Source organism: Seriola aureovittata, chromosome 4 (assembly GCF_021018895.1).
Source record: "Seriola aureovittata isolate HTS-2021-v1 ecotype China chromosome 4, ASM2101889v1, whole genome shotgun sequence".
In the NCBI taxonomy this organism is placed as follows: domain Eukaryota; kingdom Metazoa; phylum Chordata; class Actinopteri; order Carangiformes; family Carangidae; genus Seriola; species Seriola aureovittata.
In genome coordinates, this window is record NC_079367.1 from 20,955,521 (window position 1) to 20,979,199 (window position 23,679).

A 23,679-nucleotide genomic window follows, 5' to 3' on the forward strand; every position below is an offset into this window, starting at 1 on the left:
CATACACGAGTAATTCATACATTTTCCATATAGTGGTATTTAACAAACGACATGCATACAATATTCTTGAATATTACAAAAATGACAAATTTCAAAATTTAAGCAGCAGATTTTACAGACAGATCCTTAAAGTTTGTCCTATTATAAGCTTTCAACCAACACAGAGGCTTTAATAAAGCAGATGGACAGAAACCGCAGTCTTAGCTGAAAAAACAGTATTGTCATCCCTCACTGTCATCCAAAACAAAATCCTTCATCATCAGCCCATTATTTCTCAACTTAATATGACGATTACCTGTGTTTTAGTGTGCACACGTGTTTCTCTGCCTCTCGCTTAGTGACCTCTTGTCTCATGCACAAAGCTGATATAATCCTGTAAACACAGTGCAGCGAGTTACAGTAATCCTGCACTGAGAGGCCACACCTAATGTTTGTAGGCAAGAGCTCTGTGTCATTTCCTTTGGCCGAGACCTTGTGTAAGCCAGGGGTCAAGGCAGTTATATTATCCAGCGTCATCTTGCGTTATAAACATTTCACATTTCTGTTGAAAGACCCTAGAGAATGTATTCAATAATCCACATCACAACCCTACGAGTATGTGGTGAGTATCTTTCACCACAATGAGCATCATGTTTTACAGGCAAGACAGAGGATTGTCATCAATCATAAGTTACGTATATGTTCCATGTTGGCGGTAAGGTGAGACAGTGGAAAACGTTACACTGCACACAAGGTAGCGAGGAGAAAGAAATGAAAGGATCACATCAATGTTCTGCTGCCGGTTCTGTTGGACAATTAAAATGTTAGACGGTTTAAAAGTGGTTAACAAGCAGTTGGTTGCATAGAGCAGTTGAGATCACTATGATCTTGGGGCCCACTGGGGAAAAAAAAAACGTATGTAATTACAGTGCCCTTCTCTCCCTTTGCAGCCTCTCAGCCACCCACTCATTATCCAATTGAAACACATCCTCATGTATCATAGCCTCCATTATTGGCTATATATATACGTAAGGCTTCAGAAGGAACCTGCAAATTGTTCTTTGCTGGGGTTTCATGCGACTGACTGCACACACAAGAAAAACCTCTGGCGAACCCAAAAGCACGTTATAAACTAAGCCATGTTGTTGCAGAGTAAGCAAGTGGCAAGCTTAATAAATGACTCCCAGACAAATATAAAGTAATTCGGGATTCGAGAAAGTCTTCCAGGCTGTCTCATCCACCTGTTGCATTGGAGAGTGTTCTGTGGATGGGAAGAGTTTTTAAAGCCACACTGGCCTTCTGCCTCTTCTGTATCAGTTACACATGAGCACAATATGCAGCCTGTCTGATACAATCAATCCTCCTTGGCACATAAAGACTTGTGTGTAGAGATGGTTTCAGTTAGCCATCCGAATATTCAATTAAGTTGTGAACAAGAGTCCAGAAGCTAAAACATCCAGAGGAGGACAGAGGGCCTTTCTTTGCACTCTTCAGGCCAAAGTACATTCATACTGACCAGGCTAAACTAAAAATGTCCTCTGTTTCCACAATACCAGAAACACAGATGCAATGAAACAAAAAGGATGAATGAAATAGCGATGAACCAGATGTGATAACACAGCCAGAGAAAAAGCTTGCCACAATATTAGCCCTTACATAATCTTCTTTACGTTCAAAGAATGAGTCTTCGTCTGCATGATCTTCATGAGAGCACAGGTCAAATATAAATTTTATCCAGCTTTCAGGAATGGGAAGAGAGTTGATTAGATTATCACAAGGAATGATTCAGATTTTTAGCCACACTGTCATCGCTGCTCTTTGGTGGGTCAGTCAGTCCACCAGCCTCACGTAGCAGCTTCATGTACACAGCTTTTTGTGATCCTGTACTATATGTATACAAGGCTGGATAACCAACTGGGCAAAGCAGGCACCTGATAAAAAGCCAGAACCCCCATGAAGCCACAGTTTTGTGGTTTGTAGGAATTTGATTAACTATAACTTCAGTTGGGAATATGAGAACATAACATATACTATCAAAGCACTATTTCCACTGACATCATGAAGGAGTTCAGGTGGGTCCTACGTCATTACCTGTCATAGGCCATAATCTAATTTAAGATCTTCACAACTTGATATTGTGCTTACATCATGCATATTCCTCAATTGCATCAAACTACCACATGGCAAATGAGCCATGTCACATTCCAGCATAAGAAGAAGTACTGCGCACAGTGCTAAGACAGGAGAGGATTTGAGTCTTAATAGGGACGCAGTTCATTCTTAACCCAGGGTTTTTGCGGGTTAATCCAGCCATGCATATTAAATAAATTTCATTTTATCTGATCATTGAGTGACCAGTCAACATCCTGGTAGACTGGAAGCACCGTCATTCACAAAGGCTCCACTCCTTTCAAAGGACAGATGCTTCATTTAAAAATCATATGCTCTTTTTTACAGTCACTGCCTGTTTACTGGTGCTTTCCAAGGGATGCCATGGATTTACCTCTTGCCAGGAAATGCACCCAGAACTCTGCACCTTAGGGACAGTTCCCCTTTTAGACACTTGATTTGCGTGGGTCGTACATGCGCTCAGAAAGAGAGTGGAGGATGACTCATTGGACTGTATGACCACAGTTCATGTGTTCTTTGCACCGCTTCACTCTCAAAAAGGGCATTTTTAGGTGTAATAAGAGGTTGAGGCAGTGCAACCCTACTATTCTGTCCCTCCCTTTGAAGTTTTCAATTTACTGTTTTGATGAAAGTGCCGGGTCAATTGAGTCCCGCATTGACATTTACAAAGTTGTCTGTTTTTCTCTTGCTTGTCAAAACTAAGCACAGACATTTTGGTGACCAAAGAGCGTGCACCTCCGCTCCAAACTGATGACGTCTTCTCTTAGGACCTACAGGAGAGAATCACCTGATGCTGAGGTTGTTCCGTGTAACAAACATGATGAGCAGTTTCCCTCATTGAGCCTCTTGTGAAAGAGATCAGAGTGATTGTTTTTATGTCCTGGTCTAGCCAGCACATGATCTAGTGGTGAAGTTACAGAATTTGTCATAGGGATCAAACCTGTGTGAAACCACTTACCTACCATGTACTTTGTTATCCTAATTACTTCAAGATAAATTGCTGAGATGAGCATGTTCTCTTACAGAACTCTACAAACCACATCATTAATTTTAATAATCCGGCATTTGTCTTTATATTCCCTTCAATAATGTCACATCCTTCTGAAATTAGTTAAGAAGATCAACGATGACAACGGAGTCAGGATTCCCTTTTAAAACCACTTTAGGGCATCGTGTGGCGTAGTGGTCTAAGCAGGCGCCCCATGTGTAGAGGCTACTCGCTGCAGTTGGCCCCGGTTCGAGTCCCGCATCGGACGGCCTTTACTGCATGTCATTCCCCCTCTCTCTGCCTCCCCATTTCCTGTCTCTCTCCACTATCCTGTCCAATAAAGGCACAAAAAGCCCAAAAAAATATACTAAAAAAAAAAGACCACTTTAAACAACTCTTGTTGCCTACATTATAATATAGATAAATAAGACAGGAAAGCCTTAATCCCAATACACATTATTTCTCAGAGTAAGGGTACATTAAGAACCTCTTGGTCTTCACAGTTATGCTAAAAAAGTCCTAATTACATCAAATTAAATAAAATGAGAAAAAAAAAAACTACTAAAAGTGACAGGTTCAGATGGCCAGGGATTATCAAATGGACTTTGTCATAAATAGGTCTAATAACACTGATTAATAACCATGTAATCATTAACAAAGGGGTATTCAAAATTACTAGCGGCTTTAGAATAAATCCATTAATAATTATAAAGACATGGCTCTTAATTTAAAGTTTTAGACTATGGTACTTTTCATAAATAATTAATGTTGATTTTTTGGCAAAATTAATGACAGGGATAACTAAGTTGTTTCAAAAGACTTACAGATCATCTCTTAAGTGTAAGGTCAGCGATTAATGATTAATTTCATTCCATTTGTGATGTGCTGCTCATTATGAAAATCTTGAAATTAATTGTGACTCTTCACATCAAGAATGAGGTCAGTTAATAGGGAAATGGCTCCATCTGTTGGGACAATGCTGCATCAAAAGGGAAGTTTTCAGCTGGTGTTTCCTCACACAGTGACCTATGGACATACCAGCTGACTTCACATGACTTATATGAAAGCAGGATTGCATAGGTTTTAATCATAACAGACACTGACTTGAACGCAGAGGGGCCTAAAAGCAACATACACCGGTGAAAAGAGCAACACGTACCTACTGGATCATGGAGAGCAGCACACATAGCTCACCTCTTTCTTCCTGGAGAGAATGTTTTGTATTGAAGCGGATCCGCATGTTGGCCCCTGTTGGTTTCAAGACAGAAATCAAAGAGTTGTCTAAACTGGCCGGACCAGTGGTAAGTAGCCTCCATTTACTGTACAGTCACTGTCCAATTAGTCAATCATACTACAACAATGATAATAATGATGATAATAATGGTGGTGTCCCAGCTAATTTTCATTCGTTTGAATTTTTCTCATAAGATTATATCCCAGTTCATGGCTTTTGCTGTGGGTTTAGTCAGCACTATTTTCTGTGGCCATCTGGGGAAGACAGAACTGGCATCAGTGTCTTTGGCCATAGCAGTAAGTAATGTACAGTACAGTATAATAATGTTCTCTCAAGTTAAACCAATATAGCAACAAAACCTAATCCACCAATGTTTCTGTTATCCTCAGGTTATTAATGTTACAGGTATATCTATTGGCTATGGGTTGTCATCAGCATGTAATACTCTGATTTCTCAGGTATGAGTCTCAGCACATTTTTTTTAATCAGATATGAAAAGTGTATCCAAGAGTTTGAAAATAAGATTATAGGGATAATAGGGAAAAAAATACATACCCTCTGGTTTTAGACCTTTGGGAGTCGTAATTTCCTGAGAGTTGGGGTCATTATGCAGCGGGCGATCCTCATCTTGATACTGGCGTGTTTCCCCTGCTGGGCGATCCTCATCAACACAGAGCCCATTCTCTTGGCGGTCAAACAGGAACCAGAAGTGGCCAGGTCAGCTGTCTTTAAAAAACCTCTCTCTCTCCCTCTGCTTGTTCTTTTCTTGTTGGTTCTGATGAAGTATCTCTCTCTAGGTTGGCTCAGATGTATGTGAAGATTTTCATGCCAGCACTTCCTGTGAGTATGTTTTATTATTATACAGCTAATATTTAAGGTATTCATCAGTCCAGAACTCTAACTTTATAGATGCACTGTGGGTAAATAGTGAACTTGAAAAAAATTGATCTCAGAGCTTTGGCACCATAAAAATGGGACTGGAACTGGAACATCACATCTCACACGATGATTTTAATCTTTGGAACCATTTAGTGATATCTGTGATCATTGCTGTTTGTGTGTTTGGGGTTTTATGTGACTGACTATATTTGTGCTATTTCTTCTTCTGTAGTCTGAAGACTATCTCATTAAACAAAGGCTATATACTGTACATTGACATTGCAGTATGAAGCCCAGCCTCCTTTGAAGAATCACATCTTGTGCAAGTGGCCTGCACAAGATGTGATCCTGTCCTTTGTCCAGTGCATTCTGGGATAGAAAACAGCCTCTGCCCTTGATCCTGAGTAGGAATTAATGCTTCTTGATGAATAGATGAATAGCAATGTAGTAGCTTTATTGATATTTTTATTGTTTTGTCTTCACAGGCTACATTCATGTATTCATTAGAAACAAAATATCTGCAAAACCAGGTAAGGTCCATTATTATTCAACATTAAGTAATAAGACAGTTTGATTATATAAAAGAGGGGTCACAGAGCCAATGATTTGCTTCCTTTTCTCCACAAAAGGATAGAGTGGATCCAATATACAGAAAAATTCTATTAACCAGCTTTCTATTCATTTGGCTACAGTGTAGATCCAGGCTGCATACTGATGTGACATTAGGGATTAATGCTGTCCCGATTCAAATGGTAATGAGGTCAGGGCTGCCTGAACTTCTCCATGTCAAGGGACTTAAAACAAATGTGCATGAAACCACAAACTTCCAAGTGCTGAGTCCCAAACTGTGCGGTACTTTCTACTTTCTCAAGGTCTCGCAACACTGTTCTCAACAGTGCTCCCTTTTAAGTTTTTCAAACGTTTCACGCTTAAATTGGCTCCTCATCATGTGCAGATGTATCCATGAATTGTAGAATTATACATCTTCTGCCTGTTAATGGGAGGGAGACCAAGTGGTGAAAAACCCTTAAGGAGCTCCTACATTTTGCATGTGTCTAATAAGAATAATATGTGACACTTTTCTTTTAGGGCATCATATGGCCACAGGTAATCACAGGCTTTGTGGTCAATCTTCTGAACGCTCTCATCAACTACATCGTTCTCCACGCATTAAATCTGGGAGTAGCGTGAGTATCGTTTACTGGACTGCACATGGCTCATTCAGGATCATCATTACTGGTGGCATCACATAGCCAGTATCACACTATAAAATACTCTTTGCAGTGGTTCTGCTGTTGCCAACACCATTTCTCAGTTCGCCATGGCTGGAATTCTATATGCTTATATCATGTGGCGAGGTCTTCATAAGGCCACCTGGGGAGGTGAGTACATTTGCTTTGGAAGACAGTGATCCTGCATATAATCAGAGACTCCAGTGGTTTCCCTCAGCATGCGTTATAATGAGTTATTATAGCAATGAATAAAAGAGGATCAGGCTGTAGCTTAAGAGGCAAAATACTCTAATTTTGAAGAGTCAACACAAATCAGGATTTTGATATATGAAATATTTAGAATCTTAGTTACAGGTCATGTATAGGTGATCAGAAAATACACTAGTTAGTTGTTAAAGGCACTTAAAGAAAACATAACACCTATCTTAAAAGATAGAATAATAATAATAGTATTACACAAGACTGTGAGTGCAACTGGTTCAGAAAAAGCAATATCTGCACCTCTTCCTACAGTTTAAGGTGAATAATACTGTTTTCATCAGAAATGTGTGAGCAATATCTACAACAAACGCAACACAGTGAAGCTTTTGTGTGGTACTTTGGAGTAAATTTCTATTTTTGCATTCAGTACTTGTCTGTGGAGAACATTTCTTCCTCTACAACAGCATAAAATGTCTTATATCTGACATCCTGAGGGCATAAACTACGGTGTAGTTTTATACCCTTTTGTGCAAGCAGCTGTACTTGAGGAAGAGTCTTCACTGAACAATGAGCTTTCATTCTTCACTGACTGAGTAAATGAGTAACATACTCATTCACTGTTTGACTACACAGGCTGGTCTAAAGAGTGCATGCAGAACTGGGGCTCATTCATCCACTTGGCCATCCCTGGCATGGTCATGCTTTGTGTTGAGTGGTGGACGTATGAAATTGGAGCTTTTCTGGCAGGTACTGTCACAAGGTCACACTGCAGTTTTAAAGCATCCGTGTGAAGTAAAGTTGGTCTGAAATCTAACTGCTGTTTGTTGTTGACAGGTCTAATAAGTGAGGTGGAACTTGGAGCTCAGTCAGTCGTATACCAGCTGGCAAATATTGCATACATGGTGACTTCGCTCATGTGAAATAATCTCTCCTCTACCAAACACTGAATATACATCAAATTGTTGACAGCATATTAACATTGAATGTTTGTCATTAGTTCCCTATGGGTTTTAGTGTAGCAGGCAGTGTAAGAGTTGGAAATGCCTTGGGAGCTGGAGAAACAGAGCAGGCCAAGCTGTCTGCTAAAATGTCAATGTTCTGCTCAGGTCAGTGTGCACTTACACACTATTTAATCCTTTTTTTTCACATCATTAAAATGGCATGTATTTTAAGTTGACATAATACTTGAATTGTTCCAATTTCACTCTGTCACTGAAATGACATGCTGGAGTAGCTTAGAGTTATAGAACAAGTTCTCTTGACTGAAAACGTAAGTGAGTCATCTCCCTTGTCATCAACTTAAGAGGGGCCCTAGAGCAGGGCATAAACTGCTCCAGCAGAAAAGGCTGACCAATGAGGTTAGGTTGTGTGAATAAATGTCAGCGTGCTACAGAAAAAAATGAATGATTTTGAATGATGCAACTGGTGGATAATCGAGTCTGTCACTCTTTACCACAGGGTCAGTGTCTATATTTTTGGCAGTTCTCATTGCGAGTCTAAAGGGCCATATCTCCTACATTTTTACGTACGATGAGTGAGTACATCTTATCATGTGTTTTTATAACTACAAATCTCATTGCTTTGTGAAAACACTCTTTTCCCAGGGAGTGTTACATTAATACATGCTGAGTCAAGTCTGCCGGCGATAGCAGGTCTCTTATATGAACTTTCCCCATTATGTGAGTCATTGCTTGCAACAAAAACAGTGAACTCCGCATAGATATTCTTTTACACATTAACTTGAGGCAAATGTTTTTGACAGGCGCACTCAAGCTGTGTAGCATCACAGCAAAGACAATTCACTTATTTCTCTTTTGTCAGAGATACTACAATAGTATAAAATTGCACAGTGCTCCAAAATACACACAAATGTAATATTCTTGTCATTTTCCTCTCTTAAATTTTGAGTCTTTTCTTTGCTAACAGACAAATCAGGGAAAGGGTTGCTGATGTTATAAGTTTCTATGCTCCATTCATCCTCCTAGATGCAATATCAGTGAGTATATCCCTTCCATTATATCAAGATCTCATGATATACCCATAGATTGTTGTATTTGTGAAGAATTATAGGCGTTTTTGGCAAGTCTAATGACATATTTATTTTTGTGTGTGACTAGGCTGCCTCAAGTGGCATTATACAAGGAGCAGGTAAACAGAGAGTTGGGGCTATTTGCAACACTTTGGGATATTATGGCATTGGTTTCCCTATTGGAGTGCCATTGATGTTTGCTGCCAAATTAGGAATCAAGGGTAAGATTCACAGCAGAGATGTTCTCTTTAGCCTATAGCTGTTTTGTACCACATTGTTGACTGGTAATTTTTTTTAAAGTTTTATCCCCAGCATCCTTTTTTTTTAGTAGGAGCTCACCACAGCATCAACATTTGCTTGTTACTGTTTCCAAACAACTCAACTCTTTTACAGGTCTGTGGATGGGCTTGTTTACCTGTGTGTTTCTACAATGCTCATTTCTGATTTTCTACCTGGCAAGAATGAACTGGAATAAAGTTACAGTCGAGGTTAGTATTCAGAGGTAAATCTTCCCATTATACATGGCCTAAGGGTACTTCTTTATGAATATAATGTTTGAACATTGTTTTTCCTCCAGGCTCAAATAAGAGCGGGCATGCGTGGGAGCTCCACAGACACAAGTAAGAAAGATAAAGCAGCAACTAAAGTATTTTATACTGTTAGAAAGAAAGACAACATTTATCCTATTCAGCACAGAAAAAATATCATCTACCTTTGCTGAAGTAAACAAGTTACAAGCTAAACTGACAAAACCCCTGCCTTTCTAGCTAAGTAGAAACTAGAATTTACCACAAATTATTTCATTCTAAAATTGTAGCCATAACCACTGTCATCTCTAATGTAGTCCCAGTTGAGTTACGAAAAATACCATTTATTATTGCTAATAAACATCAGCATTTTGTGTAATTGACATTAGCAAACTAGTAGTCTAGCTAATGGTAGAAAAAAAAAGAAAAAAACAAACAAACAAAATAAACAAAAAGAAAAAAAACGTTGCATTCATAACATTATTTACAATTTCAATTATTGGGCTATTAATGCATAAAACCAAAAATAAACCGATCACCTTCAAGGAATAGTTTCGTGCGAATGACTAATTTTTCGCAAAATTGCAGATAGAACCTTTTAATTTGAAGTTCCCAGTTGAAGTGAAGATGTGACATTTGCATATTTATTTCCAGGTCCGCAGCCAGATGTTCCAGGTAGCTCACACGGCCAAACAGACAACATGGACCTGGTTGAAGCTGAGGAGGAACCAACAGTGAAGGAGGAGCTGAATCACAGGACTCTGGTTCTGCGGAGGGGGTTGGCTCTGGCTGCCATGCTATTCATCCTGGCTGCTGGAATCATTATTAACCTACTGATCACTAACTTGGTTACATGAACATGAACAAAGTCTGTTGTATTCAGTGGAGTAACTCATTAGCCACCAGTGCTCAACATGATGCTGCTGCTTCCATCGCAGGAAGTCAGAGCAGCACAGTAGAGAGGCAGAAGTGCAGATAAGCAGGAGGTATGAGCAATGAATTAATCTGAGGCAAAATATTACTCTTAAACCATTCATTCACAAGATTTTCCAGTGAATCTGAAGGCGTTCGGTTCACAACCACATTCTGGCAAACTACAGAGAGGTCGACAACCTCTGTATTTATAAGATTAAACAGAAACATTGTGATTATGTTGAACTCTTGAAGTCAAGCTGACTCTTCATTTGGGACCAGAACAGTGGATAAAATTTGATCAGGAGTGTACGTACTATTGATCCAGGCCTTCGTAAAGTTGGCCTCTGAAGAAAAGGTCTGTGGAAAGGGTGCAAGGAAGTGCACACTTGCTCCCACAGCCAGTAGTCCGACAGCCAAAAACATAGTGAGGCCTCGCCTGAGTATCAGCTGGGTGGTGGAGAGACGACCTCCCTTCACCTGCTGGACCACATGTCCATCTTGTGTCTCTGTGTTCCCATCATGGCACTCACTTCTCACAGATATATAGCCATTCACTGACTGCCAGAAAATATCACATTCATCATTACTTTATTTGGTTAAATCATATGTGGAGCAAGCACAATAAAACGGAGAACAGAGGATGTCAAAAACCTAATGACAAGAGGAGACAAATGAGGAAAAATAATATAGGTTTTGAAAGTTTAGCAGGACACTTACGTTTCCATTACCCGCTGTCCGGTCAGCAGTATTGTTACCAGCAGTGTCCGACAGTGCAGCTGTGCTTAGTAATATCATGTGAGTGTTCTTCTGAGCTCGTTTCAGCGCCTGCAAGCAAGCAGAGACCTTTACGTGTAACAAATACAGTAGGTTTTGAAGGCACAGTATGATACTGAAGTCCAAACTCAGGCGCTGAAAAGCCTACCTCCTCTGTCATTCTCTCCCAGTTCAGCTTGAAGATGACAATGATGTAGAAGGTGGATTGTAAAATGACACAAACAAGCAGTCCCAGCCAAAAACCTGCAGAGAAATAGACCGCTTCGTCAGTAATGTGCACAGCTGACTTCATTTAAAAAATGTAAAAAATATTTTGGAAATCACAAAAGAAGGTCACTTTATGCAATTACCTAAAACTCTCAGCTTTGCTACAAATATTAAAGTAATACTCAGTGAAAGTCCTATGCAGTAGTAGCCAATGAAATTAGCCACAGCTGGTATCTTCTGTTTGCCCGTGCCCAAGAAGATGCCCGTGCACACACACTAGGATGTAAAGAGACAAATCTCTAATTATTATGCGTTCTCACTTGGTAACATCCAGATAGATAAACATTTTATATTTGACTTAATTTACATGTTTTTGATAATAATGCAAATATATTTGTTTTGCTAACCAAAAAAAAAAAAACGGTAAGGCTCACCACAAGACCATCGAAGAACTGGAGGAAACAGTAGGCATTCATCAAGTGCGAAACCAGACCTATGATCTTCCTGAAATATGGTTAGTAAGATCTATATTTATCACACCTGGTCTTTATGTGTAGCACTAGTACTTGAACAATCACATTTGGTGAAATGTGAGTGCAGCTGTGGAGACTCACTCATCAGAGGTGAAGATGGAGCCAATCACTGTTTTAGTCGAGCCAAGCACCAGACCTTCAACAACCGCCATGCTGCCTGTAAAAGAGGAGCTGTGAAGTCTGTCCAACAGTAAAACATGTTGATGAAACCAAACATCAGATGCGGATTTCTTAATAAAAGGCGACAGAAAATGTTTATTGCTGACCTGCAAGAGTGAGTGACATCTTGCTGGTGAGGATTGCCCTGGCACTGTCTCCTGCCCCGAGAGCATTACCCACACGGGCACACGCTGCAGCTTGAACACCGAGAGGAAACTATGGAGTCATCATTTTTGAACAAGTATGAAAAAGAGTTTGATCCCGAGAGTGTTCAGAAGTTAACTGAATCTGACTAAAGGTAAACAAACTTTCAACTTCAAATTCAAACGTGTTGGGAGAAAAGCCTGTGCATATTCTCATTTGTCCAGGTCATAGTATCCTAAAGGAGTTTTAAATCGAAAAAACAACTGGACTTGATTATTTGTCTGGGAAGACGTTCACCTCTCATCCAAGAGGCTTCATCAGTTCATGTACGCATCTGACCAGGCTGGGACTGGTCCTGGGGCTGGGACTGGTCAGATGCGTACATGAACTGATGAAGCCTCTTGGATGAGAGGTGAACGTCTTCCCAGACAAATAATCAAGTCCAGTTGTTTTTTCGATTTAAAACTCCTTTAGGGTGTTGGGAGAAAAGTTTTAAAATAAGAAAGTAGCGCTCTGACTATATTCAGTACCATGTAGGTTATGAATGCCACCATTATCACAGCATGTTGAGCTGCCAGCTCGTCTTCACTCAGCATCCCTGATCATTAGAGACAAAGAAATCACAGTCATGACATGGAGTTTGTATCGGGTTGAATGAAATCAAATGAATTACAAATATCTATTATTTAGATTACCTGCAAAAAATCCTCCAAACTCATAAACCCACCACTCAAAGCACTTCATCAGTGTACTGGGGATGGCCAGCTTCATGTAGGAACCCCACTCCTGCAGTGATTCTACGGACCAACCTGCAGGGGGAGAGATAAACTTATTTATGTAGAGGACAAAACCTTTGGCTGGCTTCTTGGAAAATGAACAAAGTAATCCACAAGGTCATAAGGACACAACAAATATCGACTAAATATAACTGTCCCTCACCTCCCCATGTTTTCACATGGAGCTTCTTCCACCAAATGTAAGCAAACAGAAAAGCACAGATGTAAATCTGAGACAGAGTATTGGCTGCTGCAGATCCACTGTAAGACACACACACACAGACACAGTGATGTCAGTGTGAGCAACAGTTTTATTCACATTTAAAATGTTGTCGAGAACACCTACACCTACCTAACCCCCAGATCCAGCCAGTGAAGAAAGACGTAGTTCGTCACCAGATTTGCAATGTTTGCCATGGCGGCAGTGTACATTTGAGGCAGTATTATACCCTGTACACAAGGCAGGCAGTGTTATTACCACCACTCATACCTTTCCCATCAGAAATTCAATTAGATTAAGATTTACAACATTTTTATACGCTGCAATAATATGATACAGAACTAGATCAACACATAATTAGTTCAGGACAGTGTGTACCTGGTTCTGCAGGTAAGACACCTGAAGATTATGTAGAAACATTGCCTGCACAGAAAGAAGATTTTGATATGTTGTTTAAATATATAACATCTTATTGTTCAGAAAAAAATGCAAAATAATAACTGAAAATGTTTTTCAAATGTTGCATAAAAGGCGAGAGAAAAGTCAGGACTCACTGGTACAGCAGGGAGGAAGGCTGTAATATACAGCTGGGCTATTCTGAAATCAATGCACTGCATTCAGTTCAAATTAAAGACAAACAAGCATTACTATTATATAATAAAATATTCACTGTTGAGCATCATTAGTTTCACTGCCAGAAAGCTAAGTATGGAAAATGTCCTATTTCCTAACAAGTTAAAACTGCCTAAATCACTAGCACCTTGTTCTTGTTTCTTACTGCTCTTGTCAACCATGAACCCTACAGTAGCAGCAGCAGGCAGCTAGCATTCACATTCACTGTGAAAACCCCATCAAGTCAACCTTACCAGAAGCAAACAGCTGACAAGTTCGCGAGTAGCCACTGAACTCGGATATCTAGCAAGCTAAAGAGTCAGATATCTTTCAGGACCGTAACCCACTTATAATGGTCCGGTGACCAGAGTCAAACCACCAGTAGGATGATAGTGTTGCTCTGTGTCTGCAACATTTGTAAGTTAGCCCTACTAACTTCATAAGGCGATGAGGGCTGTGTGTCTGTTAGCTTTTTTGAGAGTTACTTTGCCAATGAGTGACCAAAATCTAATAATGCAGCTTTAAAGAAATATTATACAGGCTATATATATTTAAATACAGGTAAAGCACAATGTGTCTAATGGTTAAAGGATTAGGAGCAAAATTAGTGCAATAAAACCAAGATATCTTTACTTTATACAATTGGTGAATATCATGTGGTGAATATCTGGAATACAGATTCTCTGTTTATGCTGAAATTGTTCAGTGAATCTGTGGGGACCACATCTGATTTTAATGCTGAGATGGTGTTCGTTAAACCTGAGAGCTTGAGACACAAGCTCTGACTCATTACTATTCAAAATTGTCCGCATCACTGGAAGGGGTTGCAATAGGATTACATGCAGGTGAGGTGCTGTTAGTTACCTGGCCACCTCAGGGTCCTGACCCACACATAACAGGATGGCCTTGGCATTAATGAGCAGACCCCAGCAAGGCAGACAGAACAGCAACAGGATGATGATGCCCCGCTGAAGGATCACTCCCACCCGCAGCAGGTTCCTACCACCAAATGTCTGCACAACATAATTAACAATTTAGAGGGGACGGCAGTGATAAACAGAAGGGGGTCAATAAAAATTCCAGTGTTTTATGTCATCTTTTCAATAGGGATTTCCAGACCTGAGACACCAGCGTATCACATGCCAGCCCCAGACCATATCCAGTTGCTGCAGTGGTGACATTAATCGTCTGAAATGAACATGAAACATGCTTGAATGGGTTTGACCTAAACTAGTGATCATCAGGTTTGTGAGAGAATTGTAAAAGCTATCTTGGGAAGGTGAGTTTACATTTGTAACATTTAATTTTCCCTCTGCCAACTCTCATTTTCTCGTGTTAGCCTCCACATAGCTCTGTCAAGCATACAGATGACCACTTACAGCAGAAGCCAATCCGTAGCCAGCCATCACGTCATTTCCCAGACGTCCACAGAACATTGTGACTACAAATGGAAGCAGGTAATTGAGGATTCGAGAGAGCAGCTGGAAAGACAAACACCAACAACGGCGCAGTTGATACAGCTACCAGTTCACAGATTGTAAAATACAGTAAACAAAAGTTGCAATTATTTATCATGACACTCAGACTATGACTAGGCAAATAAGCTACCACACTGTCGTCACTTTTGGCAGGTTGCCGCCACTGTTCAGCCACTGTCTGAAACCTGCCAAACACTGTTTTAGGTCTATTGGATTCTGCTCCTAAGTCTCAGAAATAGAATCTTGTTTTCCAGACATCTTAACCTTCTTTGGCAAAGAAAAAATATCATCAATCTTCAGTTGTCTAAATCAGCTTTTCAGCAAAGGTAGCCTCAGTCCACAAAGTGCCTTACAGACAGAGGAAGGTATATAAACAATGCCAATCCTTACCAGAGGCCCCGTCATCCTCAGGATGTGGTACAGCTCCTCTCTGTGGGCCAGGGGAACCTTGTTGCGCACCCACCTGCAGCAGAAAAGCTTGTCACTGGACGCCTCCATATCTATAGCACGATAAGATGCCAATGCAGGTCCCTCTGCTGCCGAAGTGTCCGTCTTTTCTCCCATGTACTTATCTTAGTTGCTCTCCAGGGTGTTGGACAGAATGGAAATCTTGTTGCGGTTACAACTTCCCTGGAACTAAGCCAAGGCCAGCTGAAACAACGCAGACAGGAAAAAGGCCTGCAATCACAACAAAGACAAAGATGTGGGACTTGGAGGCAAGACAGTTTTGATTTGAGTGGTTAAAATACAATTTACTGCATCTAGTTCCTCTAATTTTCCTCCAAGAAATTTTTTTCTGTTATTATGTAGCCACTAAATATGAAAAGGCTTTATGGAGTTAAATTGTCTCCAAATGATGTTCTGGTCTACCATTCTGTAAATGTTTTATCTTTGGTATGATGAAAAACCTGTTAATAGTGAACCTTTATATGTTAGTCAATAAAAACAGAGGTGGACAAAGTGCACAACTCCATTACTTAAGTCAAAGTAGAGATACTCCTGGTCAAATATCACTCCAATACGAGTAGAAGTACTGGAGGACTTGCTTTTAAAAATACACAAGTATTCAAAAGGTAAATTTTTTATGTCAGCACATTGTTGTATTTTTCCACAGTGCATCTACAGAACCTAATGACTCGAAAACAACCTACTGAATGAACTGACTTACTGTTGAACATGTGGAATATAAAGCTTCTATAATACAAACCCTATAGAAATGGCCATAAAATTACAATTGAATAAACAAAAGGGCCGCCATTGTCATTTTAGTTACTTTTTTTTTCTTTTTTTTTTTCTTTAACACAGAAAAACCCTCACAAAACAGCATGGCAGTGTACTGAAACAGCTTTGGTAGTGTGTGTGTGTGTGGTGTTGTGTGCGTGTGCGCGTGTGCGTGCGTGCGTGCGTGCGTGCGTGTGTGTGCGTGTGTAGTGGAATAAAAGTCGTAAGTTTCCAAAAAAATAATAAAGTAAAGTACAAAGACTGGAAAAATATACTTAAGTACAGTACTGAAGTAATGTGCTTTGTTACTGTCCAGCCCTGAATGAAAAACAGTTTACTTTATCTCCTTTTAGTCCCAAGGGTAAACAACCACTGAATACAAAAGCGCAAAATTCAACCCACAAAACTTCACTACTTTTTTTATTCAATAAAATAGAAAGTCTATTCACATTTCTACAAACACCATTATTTCTTCTGTCCCAAGAATAGAGATGAGTTTTGAAATAGGATCTGTAGAGCTCCTAAAAACAGCTTTCATTACAGGTAGAAATGACATAAAAGTCAATGAGAAGAAGAAGAGAAGGGGAGTGAAACTGTCAATGAATTCATCTCTTAAATTCATTCATGTCACTTTTCAGCCAATCCGCCACAGTTTAGCCCCGAGCTTCTCACAGCTATTGAGTCCCACAAACAATGATTTCATGATCAAGGTTCTCAAGGTTACGCTGTCTCTTCTATTGGGACCGGCACAGTGGAGAAAATTTGATCAGGAGTGTATGTAGTATTGATCCAGTCCTCTGAAGAAAGGATCTCTGGCAAGGGCACAAGAAAGTGCACACTTGTTCCCACAGCCAGAAGTGCAACGGCTGCAAACATAGTGATGCCTCGCCTGAGGATCATCTGTGTGGTGGAGAGACGACCTCCCTTCACCTGCTGGACCACATGTCCACCTTGCATCTCAGTGTTGCCATCATGGCACTCACTTCTTACAGACATGTAGCCATCCACTGACTGGAAAGGAAAAAACATCATATGTCCAACTAGGAAAGCTGTCAGATATTCAGTATCTTATAGAAACGTATTACATCAAAACCAAAATAGAAAAGTTCATTGATTACAGTGTGAAATGAGATATGAAAAGCCATTTAGGTTGTTAGCGTTCAGAATAAACAAGCCTCTCAGAATAACTGGCCACTTACGTTCCCATTACTCTCTGTCTGGCCGATAGTGTTGTTACCCGGAGCGTCTGACAGAGCAGCTGCACTTAATAATGTCATGTGTATCTTTTTCTGAGCTCTTTTCACAGCCTGCAAACAAGCAGAGATAAAAACTTAACTGCCAATTTCAGCACACGTTTAACAAAAAGCTGTTGAAATTTGCCAGATTTGTCTCAGAGGCCGGTGCTGTAGAAATAAAACAAATTCTGTCATTGCATCTGAACAGACGAGGCCCTGCGTGATTCTGATTGTTAGATTAACCAGTGGCCTACCTCCTCTGTCATCCTCTTCCAGTTCAGGTTGAAGATCACAATGATGTAGAAGGTGGATTGTAAGACGACACAAATGAGCAGTCCCAGCCAAAAACCTGCAGAGAAAAAGACAAATTAGTCTGTCAAGGGCACAGCAGGCTTCACTTATGATAAACTGCTCTTAGTACGTAGCCATGTACTTGTCTTGAATGTCAATGAAAACAACAAAATATTCGTTTAATTACCCAAAACTCTCAGCTTTGCGACGAACATTAAAGTAACACTCAGTGAAAGTCCTATGCAGTAGTATCCAATGAAATTAGCCACAGCTGGTATCTTCTGTTTGCCCGTGCCCAAGAAGATGCCCGTGCACACACACTAGGAGGGGGAAAAAGAAATTTCACATTTGATATATACAGTATATGACTTGCTTTTGGCATCATACTGCGAATATATTTTGTTCTTGACCACGAGACAAGCTGGGAGACTCACCACAAGACCATCAAAGAACTGAAGGAAGCAGTAAGCATTCATCAAATGGGAGACGAGACCTATGATCTTCCTGAAATGATAATTAACATGGTTTCTAGTTGTACTCTTACAACTTTGTCATACAGTTGGTGAAATGTGAGTGCAGCTGTGGAGACTCACTCATCAGAGGTGAAGATGGAGCCAATCACTGTTTTAGTCGAGCCAAGCACCAGACCTTCAACAACCGCCATGCTGCCTGTAAAAGAGGAGCTGTGAAGTCTGTCCAACAGTAAAACATGTTGATGAAACCAAACATCAGATGCTGATTTCTTAATAAAGGCAACAGAAAATGTTTATTGCTGACCTGCAAGAGTGAGTGACATCTTGCTGGTGAGGATTGCCCTAGCAGTGTCTCCTGCCCCGAGAGCATTACCCACACGGGCACACGCTGCAGCTTGAACACCGAGAGGAAACTATGGAGTCATCATTTTGAAAAAAAATAAAAAATGAATATATTAATAAAAAACAATCATCATCAAATCATCAATCATGTCATGCAAAACAGCCTGCTCCTGAGAGTGTTCAGAAGCGAAACATCAACTATAATTTGTGACAGTTATTTTTTTAACCGGTCTAAATCTGAGGAATTGTCACTTTTAAAGGGATAATGAAAAGTTTTGATTTGCAGTCACTACAAATTACCATGTAGGTTATGAATGCCACCATTATCACAGCATGTTGAGCTGCCAGCTCGTCTTCACTCAGCATCCCTGATCATTGGAGACAAAGAAGAAATCACGACTTAAAATTTGGTTTGATGGCTTACAGACGGTATTAAATGGCATAATTAAATTTATGTCTGTAAGAATGGACTCCAAGTAATCATAAAAAAATATTTGGATTACCTGCAAAAAATCCCCCAAACTCATAAACCCACCACTCAAAACAGGTCATCAGTGTACTTGGGATGGCCAGTTTCATGTAGGAACCCCACTCCTGCAGTGATTCCACAGACCAGCCTGCAGGGGGAGAGAGAAACTCATTTATGTCGTCTAAAAAAAGATGGAGGCTGAACAGTGTCATGTACTGTAAGTAAGCACAGAGAGAGCATAAGAATGAAATCCCTCACCTCCCCATGTTTTCACATGGAGCTTCTTCCACCAAATGTAAGCAAACAGAAAAGCACAAACGTAAATCTGAGACAGAGTATTGGCTGCTGCAGATCCACTGTAAGACACACACACACAGACAAAGTGATATCAGTGTGAGCAACAGTTTTATTCGCATTTAAAATTTGTCGAGAACACCTACACCTACCTAACCCCCAGATCCAGCCAGTGAAGAAAGACGTAGTTCGTCACCACATTTGCAATGTTTGCCATGGCGGCAGTGTACATTTGAGGCAGTATTATACCCTGTACACAAACAGATGATGAGATGATGATGCAACGAGTACCACTTAGCTATACCTCCCCACATAGCATATTTAGACTCTGTGCAATAAGAGGACAGAACTGTGTGAAGGACATTAACACACCTGGTTCTGCAGATAAGACACCTGAAGCTGATGTAGAAACATTGCCTAAAAGACAAAGACGGATGAAAACTGTTGACTTTAAGGTGTGTGGGAAAGTAGTTTCTCTATTCATCACTAATAATGTATTGATTTAGAACATAAATGCGAGAGAAAAGCCACAACTCACTGGCACTGCTGGAAGAAAGGCTGTAATATACCGCTGGGCTATTCTGAAATCAAGAAGGTGTATTCAGATCCAGTTAAAGGTAAAGAAATGATCGTTTAACATACATACACCGTTCAATGTTATCTGTTTAAGCACAGATATTTCCGCTCCTGCTCAGAAATGTTAAGCTATTGTATAAGGACTTCAGAACCCTGGATGCAGGTTTGGTGCTGTTAGTTACCTGGCCACCTCAGGGTCCTGGCCCAGACATAACAGGATGGCCTGGGCATTGATGAGCAAACCCCAGCAAGGCAGACAGAACAGCAGCAGGATGATGATGCCCCGCTGAAGGATCACTCCCACCCGCAGCAGGTTCCTACCACCAAATGTCTGCACGACAGTACACAAACAATGTAAATCATTACATGGAAGAGAGTAATGAACAGTTGGGTTCTGGAGTCAGTGGAATTGCGGGCATATTTGTTTTGGACAAAGAGCTTTACAAACCTGAGACACCAAAGTATCACATGCGAGTCCCAGACCACATCCTGTTGCTGCAGTGGTGACGTTAATAGTCTGAAATGAACATGAAACATTCTTAAAGGGATTTGCCATATTTCTATGATTCATGAGTGTAAATGTACTATACACTGATTAAATCATCAGGTTGGTGAGAGGACTGTAAAAGCTATCCATGGGAAGGTTCGCTTTCATTCCACCAACTCCCTTGAAATTATATCTTCACCTCTCATTTTCTCATGTTAGCCTCCACCACTCTGTGGAGCACACAGATGACCACTTACAGCAGAAGCCAATCCGTAGCCAGCCATCACGTCATTTCCCAGACGCCCACAGAACATTGTGACCACAAATGGAAGCAGGTAATTGAGGATTCGAGAGAGCAGCTGGAATGACAAACACCAACAACACTGCAGTTGATACAGCTACCAGCTCACAGGTGATGTTACAGTAAAGGTTACAATGAATTTGCATGGCCGTCTTTGTAAATGAGCTACCACACTGTCAGTGCTTTGGCAGCATGTAACCATTGGCTTAGGTTGACCGATTGCTGCCTTTACAATAGAGACAAAGTGTATTTTTTTTACAGTTCAAACAAAACACTCTCGTCCATCTTCCAGTGTATAAATCAACTCACTATGGAGGACACCCTTGATGCACACAACTACATACAGACAGAACAGGGTATTTAAACAGGGCAAGTCCTTACCAGAGGCCCCGTCATCCTCAGGATGTGGTACAGCTCCTCTCTGTGAGCCAGGGGAACCTTGCTGCGCACCCACCTGCAGCAGAAAAGCTTGTCACTGGAAGCCTCCATGCCTGCAGGATCAGATGCTATTGCAGGTTTTCCCACTGAAGCCACTTTCCTTTCTGTCATGTACGTATCTTAGTTGCTCTCCAGGGACCGAATTCTCCACTGTTGTGTTAAGTATTTCAACATCTTAAAAGGTTACTAATTCACACATTCCATCACAGGTTTGACACTGTGGGCAAAACTATGACCAAAAAAAAAAAAAAAAAATCTTATTACGTAAAACAAATATTATGGAGTACAGGTAACGTGGTACAGAGTTCATCTTATGAGTGACTGTATAATTACTTTCGAGGTGGATACCAGAGTTGCACTTAAATGACAATTTAATTTAAAATTCAATTACAGTTAAATTTTAATTTAGCATTTCATTACATTCACAGAGTAAATGATTATATGGCCAATAGAGGCCACTGCGGATGGTATACTAAATAACCATAACCTGCCGTTGTTCTCCCTCTGTGTTGTCAGATATGATATGTGAGCAGGCAGAAGGTGTGAAGCCATGATTATTCATGAACATCTTTTGGTTTTTTAATGACTGCACAGGTTTCCTTTGAAGAAAAGGAATCAGTCCAATCAGTCTCCATCACTTCAGGAAGACATGTTCATTAAAGTGTTTGGGAATATTAAACATTAAAGTGTCATATGGTTCAGCGTCCTACTGGAGAGCGGCAAAGGTGAACCAGTTACTGCTCAGGCAACATCCAGAATGAGATGGAGCCCTCTGCTGCTATCGGGCAGAAAACCCATTCAGCTGGCCATCTGTGGCAGAGCGATAGCATACATCAGTAGTAAACCTCCTGTTTCATGGATAGAAAACATATTTTGTGGGGAGACGTGGCGCCTCAAATATTGCTGTATAAATTTGTGTAGACATAAAATTACATACTCAGTTGATATATAAGAAAGATATTTTTATCAGCTTTTCCAGAATAGCTCTCCCTCAGAAATGATTCAGCACAAACTCATGAGCAAATATGTACTCGGGAAATTTTGTTTTGTTTTGGTGCATCGTGTGTTTCTATAAACTGAAGTGAATCCCTCTGATTATTTGTCTGATTGAAAATCTGAAAAGGATGAAGCCTTCCACTGTGGAAATATTGTATCCACTTTAGAGAGTACAAACACACTCATAATTTGTTTGCATCATTGCCCATTTGGGAAAGTTGTAGCACTCCTCTTTCGTCTCGGAACCCCTCAACTCAGCAAAAGCAGGATTGGTCATTTGAGTATGAGACTAAAAGTGCCCAAATTCATCCCAACCAGCATGCAAATGTTATGCTTAAAGTGACATCTCACATCTACAATGACTACTATTTGAATTCTGTGTGCAATTTTTAAGGTCTCTCAGATATTGCTTGTTTTATCTTTGAAAGCACAGGCATGGAAATATGATTTAGTACACACTGTGAACAACCCATATGTATGAATATGAGTTAAAGCCTCATAGTAGAGAGCAAACTGTACAGGATTTCTACCCACTCCTCACTCAGAACATGCTTAAGATAGGCTCACCCAACATTGACACCCTGAAGACAATGAAACAGATAGTGTAAATGAAAAAGATATATATTATGCATAATAAGACTGTAGCAATACTGTGAGAGACAGCGCAATATAAGGTAACTTTTTGCACACTGACTTGGATGAGGGGGAGCTCATGTACTACTCTTAAAGAGAGATTATTTTTTGCAAGGCAGGGATCGGAGGAAAGCAAAAGAGAAACTTGATAACACCTTATTTGAAATCACAGAGTTTGAAAAGATTAAACAATGTGTGAATTCTAGCTGTGGATTCGTCTCTGGTAAGAGGGAAGGATTAGAAAAACGTTGCATTTCTCTTCACCCTGCATGTCCTTTTAGAGGCTTTCAGTCTCACTTTGAGCTCCCCTTAGTGTGACAACCCAAAGCCCTCTAGGCTTTATGTTGGCTAAATCAATCAGTCTGGTGGAATGAGTGCCACGGATACCATGTGCTGCAGTGCCAGTGATTTGTATCTGTCACTTGTTATTTTCCCTAACACTGCTCTTGCCTTTGTGGTTGCTGAGTCCATTGGATGGCACCTCGTATCTCTGCTTCTTTATCTCTGCCTCTGGTCTTTTCTATTCTGCCTCCTTTCCTCTTCCTCTCTCCCATTCAGACTTTTTTTTTTCTTTTTAAATCAAGTAAACTTTTTTTCTGTTTGTTGAATAAGCCATGGTCATTCTATCTTGATATGACATTGTTCACTGTTGCTCCCTGACAGTTGTGTGTCACACCGTAGGTAAATTTTACTGAACCTACTCAGTGAAAACCACAACAGCTCATTATGTAAATATGTAACAACAGCAGGTTGGTTTGGGCTTTCAACACAAAGCTGTCTAAATTTTGTAAAGCATACAGCAGAAAGCAGAAAGAACTGAGTTAAACACAAAAGCACATTCATTAGTTTGATAATAAAGAAGCAACAGATTATAAAACTTTTGATGTGGTTCTTTGATAAATAGGA

The 23,679-nt window shown here is 40.3% G+C and overlaps 3 protein-coding genes across 3 annotated transcripts; 1 reads left to right on the plus strand and 2 right to left on the minus strand.

Moving 5' to 3' along the window:
* Window positions 1–4,169: 4,169 nt before the first annotated feature.
* On the plus strand, window positions 4,170–10,357 carry slc47a3 (solute carrier family 47 member 3). Its single transcript, XM_056373129.1, has 17 exons — window positions 4,170–4,398; window positions 4,526–4,627; window positions 4,721–4,789; window positions 4,900–5,048; window positions 5,129–5,171; window positions 5,696–5,740; window positions 6,300–6,397; window positions 6,495–6,592; window positions 7,277–7,390; window positions 7,478–7,545; window positions 7,641–7,749; window positions 8,102–8,177; window positions 8,570–8,639; window positions 8,761–8,893; window positions 9,066–9,160; window positions 9,250–9,292; window positions 9,854–10,357. Exons 1-17 carry the CDS (start codon window positions 4,267–4,269, stop codon window positions 10,054–10,056), a joined length of 1,647 nt encoding a protein of 548 aa, XP_056229104.1. The 5' UTR covers window positions 4,170–4,266; the 3' UTR covers window positions 10,057–10,357.
* A 1-nt stretch (window position 10,358) lies between these two features.
* LOC130167174 (multidrug and toxin extrusion protein 1-like) lies at window positions 10,359–15,665 on the minus strand. Its single transcript, XM_056373128.1, has 17 exons — window positions 15,408–15,665; window positions 14,919–15,020; window positions 14,659–14,727; window positions 14,404–14,552; window positions 13,482–13,524; window positions 13,306–13,350; window positions 13,060–13,157; window positions 12,871–12,968; window positions 12,627–12,740; window positions 12,462–12,529; window positions 11,895–12,003; window positions 11,710–11,785; window positions 11,530–11,599; window positions 11,239–11,371; window positions 11,037–11,131; window positions 10,832–10,939; window positions 10,359–10,672 (listed from the first exon to the last, which is right to left on the minus strand). The coding sequence occupies exons 1-17, from the start codon at window positions 15,579–15,581 to the stop codon at window positions 10,367–10,369; spliced, it is 1,857 nt and encodes a 618-aa protein (XP_056229103.1). The 5' UTR covers window positions 15,582–15,665; the 3' UTR covers window positions 10,359–10,366.
* Window positions 15,666–16,172: 507 nt separating this feature from the next.
* LOC130168015 (multidrug and toxin extrusion protein 1-like) lies at window positions 16,173–21,801 on the minus strand. The gene is given in 18 exon segments (XM_056374585.1): window positions 16,173–17,249; window positions 17,438–17,545; window positions 17,728–17,822; window positions 17,952–18,084; window positions 18,199–18,268; window positions 18,358–18,433; window positions 18,542–18,650; window positions 18,880–18,947; window positions 19,083–19,196; window positions 19,307–19,404; window positions 19,495–19,592; window positions 19,715–19,759; window positions 19,881–19,923; window positions 20,101–20,249; window positions 20,367–20,435; window positions 20,663–20,764; window positions 21,088–21,212; window positions 21,783–21,801. Coding segments are annotated over 18 exon segments (1,812 nt in total). The 3' UTR covers window positions 16,173–16,958.
* Window positions 21,802–23,679: the final 1,878 nt, after the last annotated feature.

What these genes read in the sequence shown, in the direction of transcription:
- slc47a3 (XM_056373129.1), top strand. Translation starts at nt 4,267, where the DNA reads ATGGAGAGCAGCACACATAGCTCACCTCTTTCTTCCTGGAGAGAATGT. An exon ending in GTAATACTCTGATTTCTCAG is followed by an intron (nt 4,790 to 4,899) that starts GTATGAGTCTCA and finishes CTCTGGTTTTAG; the next exon opens with ACCTTTGGGAGTCGTAATTT. An exon ending in TGGGAGCTCCACAGACACAA is followed by an intron (nt 9,293 to 9,853) that starts GTAAGAAAGATA and finishes ATTTATTTCCAG; the next exon opens with GTCCGCAGCCAGATGTTCCA.
- LOC130167174 (XM_056373128.1), bottom strand. Translation starts at nt 15,581, where the DNA reads ATGGGAGAAAAGACGGACACTTCGGCAGCAGAGGGACCTGCATTGGCA. An exon ending in GTGATACGCTGGTGTCTCAG is followed by an intron (nt 14,553 to 14,658) that starts GTCTGGAAATCC and finishes TATGTTGTGCAG; the next exon opens with ACATTTGGTGGTAGGAACCT. An exon ending in AGTTCTTCGATGGTCTTGTG is followed by an intron (nt 11,372 to 11,529) that starts GTGAGCCTTACC and finishes TTTACATCCTAG; the next exon opens with TGTGTGTGCACGGGCATCTT.